General features: G+C 39.5%; 2 protein-coding genes across 3 annotated transcripts in view; one reads left to right on the forward strand and one right to left on the reverse strand.

Moving 5' to 3' along the window:
- LOC104693042 (vesicle-associated membrane protein 2-like) overlaps nucleotides 1–9,796 on the forward strand; it is a 51,744-nt gene extending 41,948 nt beyond the window's left edge. For both annotated transcript variants that reach the window (XM_010405423.4, XM_010405424.4), the window contains one exon: nucleotides 730–9,796. In XM_010405423.4, coding sequence (XP_010403725.1) covers nucleotides 730–816 — 87 coding nt within the window. In that variant the 3' untranslated portion in view covers nucleotides 817–9,796. The remainder of the gene's footprint in view (nucleotides 1–729) is intronic.
- C9H17orf50 (chromosome 9 C17orf50 homolog) overlaps nucleotides 1–14,001 on the reverse strand; it is a 74,049-nt gene that overhangs the window by 49,870 nt on the left and 10,178 nt on the right. The window lies entirely within an intron of this gene.

A 14,001-nucleotide genomic window follows, 5' to 3' on the forward strand; every position in this document is an offset into this window, starting at 1 on the left:
GTTCAACCCAGGTCGTGGCTCACCATAGTGAGATCTAGTACCAGGTCAGTGAAATTTAAGTGTACCTGTTGTTCAAATAATTTTTTCAGGCTGATTCTTCTGTATTAAGTGCCTAAAGGTTGCGGCTTCAGGAAGGACCCTGTGTATTTATCTCAATGCTGTATTTATTCACAGTAGCTCTCAAGTATATGTTTAAATCCTATAGACATCAAGCATCCAAGTGCTGTTAGACACAAGGCCTGCATGACTTTTCCAGTCCGGGATTTGAATGGGAACAAGATCATACCCTCCATGAGGGGTGGCTATAGATGCAGATAAGCTGAGCCATTCCTCACAGCAGCAAGCTACCATGGGTGGTGAAATGGCCCAAGCTGCCTGCTGGAGGAAGCAATACAACACATGGCTTTGCAGGTGTTGCTGGAGCTGGGGAAAGCAGATAACATCACTGTCAGTCCTTGCCCTTTCTCTCATTTGAGCCACAGTCTCCCCTGCTTTCTACTCCAGTTTCCCCTCCAAATTCCATTTGACACAGGAGGACCATCCTCATGTCTGCTAGAAAGGAATACTGTGTGCAAGACATGTCATGCTCCTTCAGCTAAGATGTGCTAAAGATGTTTGCAATTCTCTGACATCACACGCTTCTGTAAGATAAAGCACAACAGTAACTCTGTAATAACTGTTGGTTTTTGTCTTTTTTTAATCTTTCTTTCCTTCTGCTTCATTTCCCAGTTTATTTCTCCACTTGAAAAAGCAAAGAAGGAAGACTTGGCACAACTTTGTTCATATCAACCAACGATATCAGTGTTCCTTTGTTGAACTCCGCTTTTTAATTCCCGGTGTCTTGGGATTTTTGCTTGTAATAACCCATAAGCATTCAGTGTGGTGTATTTTGGAATTCTGTTGTTTCCACAAGAAACTGTACCAGCTAAATACTGCCAAGTAGTTCCATACGCTGTCTAATCACTGTGTCTTAAAATGTGTATGCACTGACCTTCAGAAACTGTAGTATAAGAAAAGCATCCTAAAACATCTCCGAATCAGAGAATGCAGCTGTGGGGAAGCTCCTGTTTAAAGGGACACTGTCAGGTGGATTGGACTCAAATCGAAGGTTGCAGCAAACATTAGGACCAAAATTCTCAATCTGAGCTCCTAAAGTTGGATGGCAAAATCCATTGTCAGATGTATCTCTTATTCCCATTGAAGGAAGAGAGTGATACCTACAAGTATTCATGTAAGATATCACATTTCCATTTAGCCAACCAAACACAGATTTTTTTGAGATTAGATGTAGAATCCAAGTCTAAAAACATTGTCTACAGAAAATAAATAAGACTGGTTTATCATCTTTTATGGATTTAATTTTTTCCTTATGGAAAACACCTAATGGTGTTTGGAACAACCAAGATGGCCTCAATACAAAAGCCAGAAAGAAAAAAAGTTGTATGACAACCAAAAAGCATTAGCTAGCACAGTCCTGAAAAAGCCAGGTGAAATGCAGAAGTGGTAATACAGGCATCACAAATTACTCAGAAACAGTTTCTTGCTAAAACCTCAAGGCACTGTTTGTCACGTGTCATGGGACATCTCTTGAATACTAATCCACAATAGTTAGGCCCAAACTTAAAGCACATGAGCAGCACTGGTGCTGTCTGCGGCTTTCCAGCTCTGTTGTAGGAAGCTGTCTCTGCACCAGTTTGCAGAAATGGTCCCTGCTGTGAGGATCATTCAAAAATCAGGAAGAAGGTAGGGGGGAACAGTGGAGAGAGGCTGAGAAACGGAAGGGTGCCTAGCAAAGCTTTCCTGAAGAAGAGGAAGGAAGAGAAACACTGTTCAAAGTAGTGGTGTTAAAAAGCTTTAAAAATATATATTTTAATTTGTGCATGTGGATAGTTCATAAACTAAAGTGTCATCTTTATAAAGTGCTCAGCTGAGATACCTATTATACTCAATTAATTTAGACTAACATTTGATGTAATTAAAAGAAATTATATATTGTGGCTTGAGAGAAAGTTCTTGTATGGTCTTGCGAATTTCTTGTTTCTTTCTTTTTAAAGCAGTGAATAGTTTAATCATCCTTAACCAAACTAAAAATGAATTAATCACATTTTGAACCAGGAAATTCAGAAAAGGATCTTTTTAGGATAACTCCTTCAGAATTCCTAAAAAGAATTCATAGAATTTAAAAAATAATAATTTGGTGGGTTGGGGTTTTTTGTCTGCAATTTAATTAGGGAATAGAAACAGTGGTAATAGTAGTGTAAATATTCCCACTGTGGAGTATCTCTCTTGACATGGTTTTAGATTTAAAAAAATGGATACCCTGACCAGTTTGTTGCTGTGAATCTATATATAAATTGTGCTGAAGTAGAATTTTGCAGAGAGAATAAGTAATGATCAATTGAAAGGTTCCAGTTACATTCTCCCCTAAATATTTATTACTTTATAGTCATGCGTACTGCTTCATATCATTAAGTCATAAGTGGCTCCAGTCTTAATGAAGCTGAATATTCAAAGTTACTAATTTGATCCTGGACTCCCTGGTATGCCCTGTTCACTTCAGTCCTTCAGCTGGGTGAGAACATAAACAATTCTGAAATCCTCATGGGTCAGACAAAAATCATAGGGATGATGAAAGGCCTGACTCCATGAGGTGACACACCTGAGTGCTAAGTATAATGGAGCTTTCACTGGTAGAGGAACAAGCCATCCAACTTCAGGACCCTTTTAAACTGCTAAGATAATTAGATAGCTGATATGAAAGAATTATCTCCTAAGATTGGGACCCTGCCACCCACACCCATGTTGAGCGTGGTGTCCTCACAGAGCTTCTCGACTGAAAAGACTGATGAGATGAAGATAGCTTTCGCTGGAGGTGGTGCAATCAGTAAGGTGATATGCTGATACTGAGCCTTAATGTAGATGTTCCTTCTCCTCTGAGAGGCTGAACTGAGTACTCAGCTGATAGGACTGCAAATACACATCACATCGTTTGAATCCTCTAGCTACAACCATGCAAAGCTCCCAAATGAAACTGTAGTGAAAGTGCTGTGAGGATGCAAAGCTTACATCCTCCCAGCTAATGTAGTTCAAGCAAGTTAATAATCAAAGTGGGACCTTTAGGTGAGAGTGGAGAATAGAAATTTTTCTTTGTGGAATGTGGACCCATTCTCTCTCAAAACTGTAACTAATGGGGGGGTGACTGCTGAATGTTAGTGAGACTTTGCAAGGAAGAGTTAAGAAATCTACCTTCTAGTGGGTTGTAGAATGTTTGTGAAGAGACTATTTCCTCCTGTGTGGTAATGAAATATGATAAATTAATATGTTTAACTTTCCAAAGTTGTTTGCCCACAGTGTGCTTGTGAATGCTGAATGTTTGCTACTGCTTGTGCCATGGTAGTTGGTTGTAATTGGTAAGATAAACCATGTAACTTTTCTAATTCAGCCCAGGAAGCATGAACAAGTGTGTCTTTCCCTGATGCACAGACCCAGAGCTCAACTGCTCTTGCAGAGGGTTAAATCTTCAGCAAGGAGTGTATGGTAATATCGAACTGTTCAGGGTCATAGATTGTGCAACAGCATCACATATGTGCAGACTGGTGCAGAGGACAATCTGTATAAACACAGTTGGAGATCTTATTTGTGTTGAAGCCAGGATTGATTGCATTCAACTCGCTGCTTCTACATTTTAAATGTCCGTACAGTTACAACTGCCTGCCTGTAAATTGTCCATGAAGAGGTTAAGCCATTCTTGTTCAGTCACCACTGATTAGAATTTCAGCTCCTGCTTTGCACCACTGACTGCTGCGTAGGCTCTTCCCTTGGGCTGGTAAAACATCACAAAAGGGCTTCCCTTTAGTGACTCCGTAGCAAATCCTCAGGGCACTCCAAGGCCATTGCTTTCTGACTGCCACCTTGGGGACCAAACTGAAGACTCTTCTGGCTGGAAACAATGCTTTTGGTAGCTTTATCCAGAAGTAGACGTTGTTTGAGACCTGCCTATTCCATCCTTATAAGAAGCTCTTCCTCTGCTTTCTGGACCACAGCTGTACTTCTCAGAGGCTGTATAGCAGGAGGTGCCCTTCACACAGAGCATAGCTGAAAGGAAGTGGTTAACAGCTGGTCCGTGCCTGTACCATGGCTGCTGCTTGGCTTGTCAATGATCGCACATCAGCTTCTGAGCTTGAACAAGTGTTATTTGCACCCACTATCAACAGGCTAGTGAGGTCCTGCTTGGGCATTACACTTCCTCTCAAATTTAGCTCACATTGCAGTAACACAGATGTGGCTTTAAACCTGAAAACATTGTTGCACATAACTTGGGAGGAAAACTTAGTGTGGAAGCCCTAACGGCATACTTGACCTGATTTTCAGTTGACAACATTATGTAACAGCACAGTCAATCCAACATAGTCAAACCTAATCCAATACTATTAGAAGGAGGATGGAAGAATTTGATCAAGATTCTGAATGTAACCTAGAGTCTGTAAGACAAGGAATGATTTAGAAATGTAGATTTTTAAAGCTGGCACTTTCATTTTGTTGGAACCTGCATGATGTTAGCCCTGGGAACAGTTCAGGCAAGTAAAATATTTGGCTTTTTTCTTTTTATATAGTGATCTGCAATAAGTGACTTAAACACTCTCAGTGATGGAAGAGCAGGACATTATTGTCTGTGCAAGGATTGAATTAGAACAGCCTAAATCTGTTATGCTTTTGTCTGAGTAGCAAGACCTTTTAAAATTCTACTGTTTCTCTGTCACTACTCCTCTGACAGGGCTTCACCTAACTTTAATTTTATGAGCAGCTGGACTACTTCTTGTCTGAATACAATGGATTTTAGCTCTTAAGAGCAAGTTCTTGACTTGGCATCAGTATTAGAACATACCTGCAAAATGGTGATGTCTGCTTCTCAGAAGTGCAACTACCATGGGAGACTCAAACTTCAGGAGCTTTTAGAAGCTCGATGTTACTCAGCTCTTTGATGCTTTTACAGAGTGAATTTTCTCTATTCCATGGGAGATTATCCACACAGTGGGAATATGTATGATCTATTATTTTTTTTATGAGAGCACCTTGATTGCATGTTGGTGAGAGACCTTCACAAATAACCTAAAGAGCACTTGGGTATGATCCAGGATTTAGATCTCAACCCTGCTTCTCCTGCCCTTTAAACAGGGAAGAGGGCTGAACCAGCAGCCATGTAAGGCACTGGGGTCCCTCCCAATGTACACAGTAAGTATGAGAAAGGTCTCAAAGTCTCTATGATCTGGATTTGCATCCTGACCTGAACTTTAGATCTCTAACAGATCATAACCTTTGGGCCCTCTATCTAGTCAGAAGACTGAGATGCTCTTCCAGCCAGTTCTTCCTCACCTCATTTAGGTCCCTGTTGCTAGACAAGATACATTTGAGCCAGAGAAAACAAAAGCACCCTCAAATTAGCTTCTTTAAAAGCAAAATTTAAAAGGCTGAAGAAAATAGCTTGAAAAAAAAGAATTGTGGCTAGAGAAATTACTGCCTGAAGGTTTCTCAAATGGCAACATTATTGTCAGGAGGGATACTAGATTAGGATGTATGAAACAACCAAACCTCACACCAGTTGTTCTTTCTCCGTCTGGTCTCCTTCAGAAATACTTCTCTATTCCACTTCAAGAAAGGATTTTGTTTTCCTCTTCAGATAATTTCCCTTCCTTAGTTCATTAATGTATGTCTCAATTGATGTGCTCAGTAGTTTTCTTCTCCATTGAGAACTGGAAGACTCTCTGCCTTTAAACACATGCATAAAAAGAGATCTCAGCCACCCGAGGAGTTTACCTTCCTTCCTGGTGCACTGACATTTAAAAGCTACATCTTAGAATAAAGCAGAAGAACTGTGGCAGTCTGGTTACATGCAGTTTTGGTGGAGCAAACACTTGATTATTCAACAATGAGTCATTCCTGCAGTAACCTCATTCTGTCATGACTGTATCACATCTGCTAACTCTCCAAAGCAAAAACCATAACCTGCACTGGTTTCAAACATGAATACAGCCTCATGGTTTGCACGTAACACTCTATTCAACCAAAGAAGCCATGTGCTATAAGTTTAAAAGGGCAAAGTACTTGTTCTCAAAGAGAAAATATCATAGAGAACAACAAAGACAATTATGAAAAAACCTTCTCCATTCTTTAGCTCTTCTCACAGTGTCTGGCTTATCCATTATTCTTCAAGTCTCTTTCTGTTCTCTTAGAAAGCCTTTGTGGTTTTGGAGGTAGTGTATTTGGAACACGGTATATTGGGGTAGCATTGTTCTGCCCTCTCGGTTGACTCCCTGCCTCCTGCCATGGTGTTACTGTTGCCCTCAGCCAGAGCTCAGACAGGCCTTGGGTGAAGCAGAACTTCCTCCCCACAATGCCCAGCTCTCCTCAAACCAGTCTCCACTCTTGCAGGTGGTTGAGAACACCTGAGGCAGAATATGGCTCCTGGGTCTTAATTTGGTTCAAAATTATGTGATACAAAAGAAGGCTAAACAACAGCATTTTTGCTATACGACTTTAAATTGTAACACTGGAATTTGAATTAAACTTATTTAACAGTTCTTGTAACAGTAATTCCATTAGTTTTGTTGGAAAGAGAAGAAACAGCAAATAAGGATATTGTGCTAATGACAATATAGTAAATTGGGAAATGGTCCAAGTGAAATATCACTAACATTCAGTAACCTCCTTTTTATAAGTGGCTCTACCTAAGAGCACCTTTTTTATATTAAAATTAAGCAGTGCTTGTCTATTAAATTCAAATACTTTAAATGAACTATGACAGACGGTAGATTTTTTTCCTGGACAATGTGGCGGATATATGCAGGCAGGCTGGCTGGTGTAGCATTTTTTGCAGAGAGCACCATTTGGGGTATTCTATGCCAAGATATGGGGCTCCTGCCAGCTGCAGAAGTGGTCAAGGACTTAAGACAAATCAGGACTGGTGCAGTAAAGATAAAGACTGAACGTCCTCTTTGTCCTAGAGCAGTTTGGTCTCAGTAATGGAATCTTCATGATGCAGCATAATTATTTGGGTTACCCTTGATCCACTCCAGTACCTGTGCTTCTCCACCTATAAATGGTCTAAGGTGAGGATGGAAAATCCCTTTGCTGAATCCATTACATTCCTGTCATATATATATATATATATGAACACATGGTGGTGGCTTGAGCTTTTTGTAATGAAAAGTTTAAAAGAATTAAATCAGTTTCTCCCCCTGATACACTGCAGGTTTGTTTGAAGTAAAACTAAATAATGGTAGCTGCAATTATTTTCTTTGTAAGATCAAGGATTGAGATAGTGCATATAATGGACCTACAAACTCATAGATACACAATGCATAATTTTTTTCAGAAGTTTAGCTATTAATATTTATAGTATTGATCTGAAAGTTTGCTAAAATTTCTTTATTAGTGAAAGTAGTCTTGGCTGGAACCAAATTTCAGTGATCAGCATGACTACCATGCCACTAACAAGCTACCAAATAATGCAAGTTCAACCCTTCATGAAACCCAAAGGGAAAAAATATTTTGAATAAAAGTAGAAATGTACGGTAAAGACTATGGGTATAAAGTTTAACCATTACTCATTTAAGTATTATTTAAGCAATTGCCAGCTATAAAAATAGTCAAATAATGTAATTATAAAATAATAATTATAAAATAATTGTGAAATAATTAGCTTTCAAAGCCTAACTATAGATGAAATAATATTTTTTCTCATTAGAAAAGCTAGCTTCAATCTATGTTCCATCTACTTTTTCCCCAGACAATAAAATGCTAATGTTGCTATGACACACTCACAGGTCTGCACAATAAAACGTTACAGATAGCACACTACTTGTCATGAAAATGTCTTGTAAATGAAACGTCCTCCCTCCCCCAGCCATAAACCTGGTAAAATATTACTCACATTAGGTTTATCAGCATCACTGAAAGATTAGAAATTAGTACCTCCTACTCAAGAGTGGGACTTAAAAACATGCTTTGTCTGTTGCAAAAATACATTCTGAGGGGGAAGCACCAACTGTGTAGAGGTTAAATTTTTATTTGACAACTCCTGTTCTTTTTTCCTTCCCCTTTCCAAAGGAAGTGCTTATATATGTAGACAGGCATTTGCCATTTAGGCGAGATGTTCTCCTTCCAAGTATGAAAGAGATGAAACAGCCAGTATCTACTGTGAGCAAACCTTTAGTTTGTTTTGCAAAATAAAAAGTTCTCTAAGTGGCAATAGATGAACTCTTATTATAAACTTGTTATGCTCATTGCAGGAAATGAGTTCATAGCCAGCTAATTAGTATTTTCCTTAATGACTTATGCTTGAGTCTTAACACAGAAGAGCAGCCTCTGGAGGTGTTTATGTAATCAATTCAGCACTGTAGTATCTCACACTCGCCAGCCTGGAGTGAGAAGCAAGGCGTGCCCTGTTCTGGAAGTGACTTCAACATGTACCTAAGCATATAGTGAATTTCTATTTTCTGTTTAACACAACAAAAACCCCTCATTTGTCCTTGCTAAATCCAGGCCTGATATGTTCTAATTCAGAAGAGGAAAAACCTTTCATCTGGATGAGAAAGAAATTAGGGAGAAAAGGACCCCTGGGGTTGCCTGGTCTGATGTCCTGCTCGAAGTAGGGCTGCCTTTGAGGTTGGATCAGGTTGTACAGGTATTGTCTTGATGAGTTCTGAAAATCTCCAAGGCCCGTGACTCCACAACAAATTCTGTCATTGGGTATGTTCAATGCCCTGCCAAGGCTGATAAAAGTGCAGGAAACACCTTTGTAAGTGCATGTGGTTTGTGTTTTTGCCTTTTTTTCGGTTGTACATTTATCTGATTAGAATAAAATTCAGATCTAGTGGAAGTAAGTGCAAGCCCCCTTTTTTCAAAGGACTTCCACTGACATCAAGAAATTTTTTCTTTCTTGTTGCCATTGGTCTAAGCCAGATGTGATCATGCTGAGGATATCAATGCATTCTCTCTCCTCTGAGTGTGTGAAGCCTACTTCTCTGACCGTGAAACTGGGAATAGGCATAGAATCAGGTCCAGAACATCTGGTGAAGTCTTGTTCTGTATTGTCTGAGGTCAGTGACACAATCCTAAGTGGCTATTCAGTTACTAGACTGGCACCAAAGAAAGAAGAGGATTTACTGAGATTACTCTTTCTCCTCACAAGTCACCTTGGCAATACCACACCTGATTCAAATGCTGATGGAATGGCAGTGCAAAATAAAAACCTTTCTTCTACCTCTTTCCCTGTAATTCTTCAAGCTTTACTTCCTGTAATCGGAATAATCAGAAATAAGTTTTCAGTTGCCCTTTTAAAAACCCAAACCCCAGACCAAATGTCTAACTGCATTCTTTTAAGGGCCACACAGTGGTGTTAAGCTATGTAGTAATACACTCAGAAAGGACCTGAAAGTCTGTGCTGAGAATAGCATCTCTCACCTCATAGACTCAGCTGTACTGAGCAAGGAGTTGTGATTTGTGCCTGTACAGAAAACAATCCATTTGTACCTTATTGGAACTATCTGGAGAGGAAAAATAATGCTGTGGAGACCAGGACATTTCTTAAAGTGCTTTACCTGGAGGTCAGTGGAATTTCATTTATAAATGATAGAATGCATGCATTTTGATGCTGAAATTGTGATGACTTACAAAGTTTGATATTACTGTACTTTTTTGTGAACAGTGATTTTTTTGAAGTGGTGAACATATTTTCCAAGAATATCGTAGACATTTGTAACATGTATGTTTGTGCCAATAAATCTTGTTTTAAGAAGTTTGGGTTTGTATCATTCTGTTCCCAATACACACAGTTTAAGGACAGTTGAGCAGCTTCAGCTTTCCCTCTCTGTGTTAAGTATGGGAGACTTCTAGAAATGAAGATTTTCTAATTCACACTGAGTTTTTACATGTTCAGTGTAATAGAAAAAAAAAAAAGCATCACTGTTGTATAAACAGTAATGAACCCTGTACAAAAATATACAATCATTAACAAATTGTGAATAGGAGCAGATGAGAAAATGTATTTAGTGCATTTGACCATATTCTTAATTTTCTTAATGGTAACATGGGTTTTCCTTTAATAGGGCATGGTTAACTCGGGGAACTCAATGCCATGATATACTCTTAGTTCACCAATTTGGTGTACATTGGACAGTTTTTAGATGAAGAAAGAAGGGTTTTCAGTGAGAGGAATACAGACTCTCTTGCAGGGTCCTCTTCTGCCTTAACTTGAAGCAGCTGGTGCTGGCCACTTGTGTGATGGATTAATGGGGCATGGTAACTGTTGCCATGGTTATTCCTAATGAACAATTAAGCCCTTTGAAGGGACAAGAGTTGGAAGCTGCTTTTCTCCCCTTCCTAGCGCCTACACCTAAATTTTAAATTGCATAAGCATCACAGTAACTCCCAGGTAGCTCCACACCTTCAATGCACTTGGGGCATTATTCAACAACTCTAATTTTGTTGCAAATGGTCTCAGAACACATAAAAGGCACATTATTGTCTCTCCCCACCCCAAACCCAGGTAATGTCAAGATGCCTTTTTGTATGAAGGTTCTTTATTAGCAAAACTATAGATTTGTCCTTGGTAACTCAGTGCACCTGGCAATCAATTGAAGACACTTTTGAGTCTAAAAGGAGGAGCTGGGACAAAGCAATCACTGATTTCATACATTGCACATTCTGGTCTATGTGAAATAGCAAATAAGGACCAAGTGAGAAAGTGAATTATGTTGACTGGTGCATGTGAACATGATATTAAAGAACACAGGAAGCTGATCAAAGCCAAAGTGAGGCTTATTAAGAGAGCACAATGGGCTGATGCTCCACTAGCACCCTTACAGCAAGGTTGCGTAATTAGCTCAGTTTTATTGAAAAAAATCCCAATTTCTGACTTTTGAGCTTACACAGAATTCTAGAAAATGACAAAACCAAGTGAAAATGAAGTTATGTTTAAAATAATGGAGATATTTAGATGGATATGGAAGAATCAGTAAGATTATATGAAAAATCTATCTTTCATTCTGGTCAGATAGATTTGCATAGTTCATGACAGTTCAGGGAGCAGAAAGAAGAACTGCTTCCTAGGGGTTATTAAACTATGTGGGGTGACGAACTCCTGGGACATGCACATGCTTTGGAAAGTCAATACCAGATAGTTCAAAGACAAAACAATCCTTGAAGTGACTGCCTACACACTTTGCTTTGTAAGCTGAAGTACCTGAAGGTAAGTGAATGAATACGATACTTGTAAGTGCTCCTGACAGTTTTGAAATTTAAAAAAAAGTCTCACATGACTAAAGATGGTCAAAACTGCAATCTGAGAAGAAAAGTTGGCAAACTGCTTGAGTTCCATATGAAAGAAAGGCAGTGGTAACTACTAGAGAGCCAAGCCAGCTCTTTCTGCTTTCCCGGGAGTTTTTAGTCTAGGGGAAAATTACCTTGTAACACTGCCTGTGGTTGGGCAGCTCCAATCAAAAGCTCTTACCGCGCCAAGGTAACCATGAAGAGCACATTTTACTAGGGGAATTTCCTGGCACAGACTTATTACACTTTTAAGGCAGTTTTTATAATGATTCTGCAGAAGTAACACCCTTGTCTTCTCCTTTATCATCTGAACAGTGTAATTATAATTCAACAGCTGTTGGCTGACTGCTTTACAGAGGCAAGTAAAGCCTGGTGTTCTACATTCTGTTGGCCATAAAGCAGATTTACTCTGCAGAATGTAGTCAGTGGGTTTGATAATTTGACTTCTAGTACTTACCTAATGACTGGCAGGTTGTTCTTTTTATTAGGAAATGTACAATACAACATCAAGCTATTTACATCTTCCCTGGCTTAGCCTAGAAAACACCTGCTCCATGGTCCAGTTTCACCAGGAACTGGAAAGGCTTCCCAATACCATACAGTGCATGCTTCTGTGATATAATCTGTAGTAGTCCATAATGACAGTGCACTGAAAGAGCTGGCTAGATCAGGGGTGTTGCCAGCACCATACAGCCCTGCACCAATCCAGGTTTTGTTAAACTTCCTTCCTAATGTTCCAAGAAAGGTACAGAAGAGAGAAAACCAAAAATTCTCACTAGTCTGAGTCAAATGACCAGGGAGACAGGGAGGAATTTTTTTTTTTCTCAGATCAGACTATCCAGTGAGTCAGTTCAGCTGTGAACAGGATGCAGAAAGCAAGCATCTGGAATTGTAATGCCCCAAGGAACACGGAGGTTAATAGTGATTGAGGATCTGGGAATGTAAACCAGTAATTACAATGCATACATTGCACTGGCAAAGAATACTTTAATCTCCTTTTAATGTCTCACTTTGAAGACACCTATGAGTTCCAGTGACAAAGTTCAATCATTTTATCACCAGGAACTGTCTGGATTAGTTTTGCCATCCTTTTACCTGCTTATCAGTCATCATTTCATAACCACACATGCTCTTGGCCTGCTTCAGTCCTCTAGAAAGCTCTATCTGAGCTTAATTTCTGAGCTGGCTCAAAAATTCTTTTTATTGTTCTGCTTACTATCTGGGCACAGTGTATAGTTCTTACTCTTCTGTTTGCTGTTTTTCTTCAGTTTGACTAGCCCATGTCCTCCTTAGTCATCCTGACAGTCCATCCATGCACACTTGCCAGTTCTGTCTCTTATGACCATTGCAGTTCTCAGTTCTCTGCTCCAAGTAAAGGTTTGCCAAATGCTGTATGTGGTGGCACAAATGTTTGTGACAACCTGAAAATATCTTACTACCATATTAGTATTTCTCACAAGTGCCTTTACCCTCCAACCCCCATGGCAGTCATCCTAATCATCCTGTTACACCTGTTGGGTTTTTTAATCTCTTTTTCTTATCTTTACAAGTTTAGGACCAACAAAATTATCATTGTTGAATCAATAGCAAGCGATATCCTCAAGAATTAATTTGATCCGAATTCTCCTGCCTCTATCACCAAAACAAATCGTATTGATACATCCAGTGCCCAGCCAGATGGCAGCTAGGTGACCTGAGACACTGCCTATAAATCAACTAACAGTTTCATTTCAGTCTTTTGTTTTACTCAGAATCTCACGGTTTGCATGACTTTTTCTCCCCCCAGAGGTTTTTTATACTAAAAGTAGAACTTGCCTACTGCACTCACCAGCTGAGGCATTTCTTGATCACTCAGGTATCTCTGCTCTGTTTGAATGCCTGTTGAAAATACTATTATTTCAGGTTGCCTAGGGTTGGAAGCTAGATGGAAAAAATCACAGTCTTTGTTAAGGAGAAAAGACATCTTTGGATAGCTGTAAGCACAAGTATCCTCAAGGCCTGCCTTTAACATAGATAAAGAGCCAGTCCACATCTTTTTCTGCAGCTGAGCCTAGAACTTGAAACTGTACGGAGTGAGAAAGCCAAGCTTGGCTGTATAAGTGGTAGTGCTGTGCCCATTATGGGCTTCCCTTGCCTATATGTAGATTTATCAGCTCTCATGTAGGATATTGAAGTGTCTTCTGATGCCATTAAGACAAGGTATCCCTGTGCCTGGACTTTATTAAAAATGGCCTTTGGGTAGATCATTAATACACAGTTAAGTTCAGTCTGAACACTTCTTCAGCCTTGTACAACACATCATGATGTGATGATGTGATGTGATGTGATGTGATGTGATGTGATATGTGATGTGATGTGATGCCTGAAAAAGAGAGGAAGCAAAAGGCACATAATCATTAAAAAGGAGTTCCTCAGCATATAACCTGTCTGCTCCTATTTGACCCAGACATGAGAGAGGAGTCAAAATTCAATCCACTCAAACTAGCAGCTTCTATTCCTGATCATTTTCTCTTTGTGGACCATAGCACAATCTCTGGAAGCTTTCTGTAGAGATTTGCAGAACTATCTCTGCCCCTTAAAATAAGCTGACAAGGATGGGCACATCACTATATATCTGCAATGCCAGAAAGCAGGTTGTCTTTTAAACTTCCTTTTCCCATAGATAAATATGTA

Source organism: Corvus cornix, chromosome 9 (genome assembly GCF_000738735.6).
Source record: "Corvus cornix cornix isolate S_Up_H32 chromosome 9, ASM73873v5, whole genome shotgun sequence".
NCBI classification, from domain to species: domain Eukaryota; kingdom Metazoa; phylum Chordata; class Aves; order Passeriformes; family Corvidae; genus Corvus; species Corvus cornix.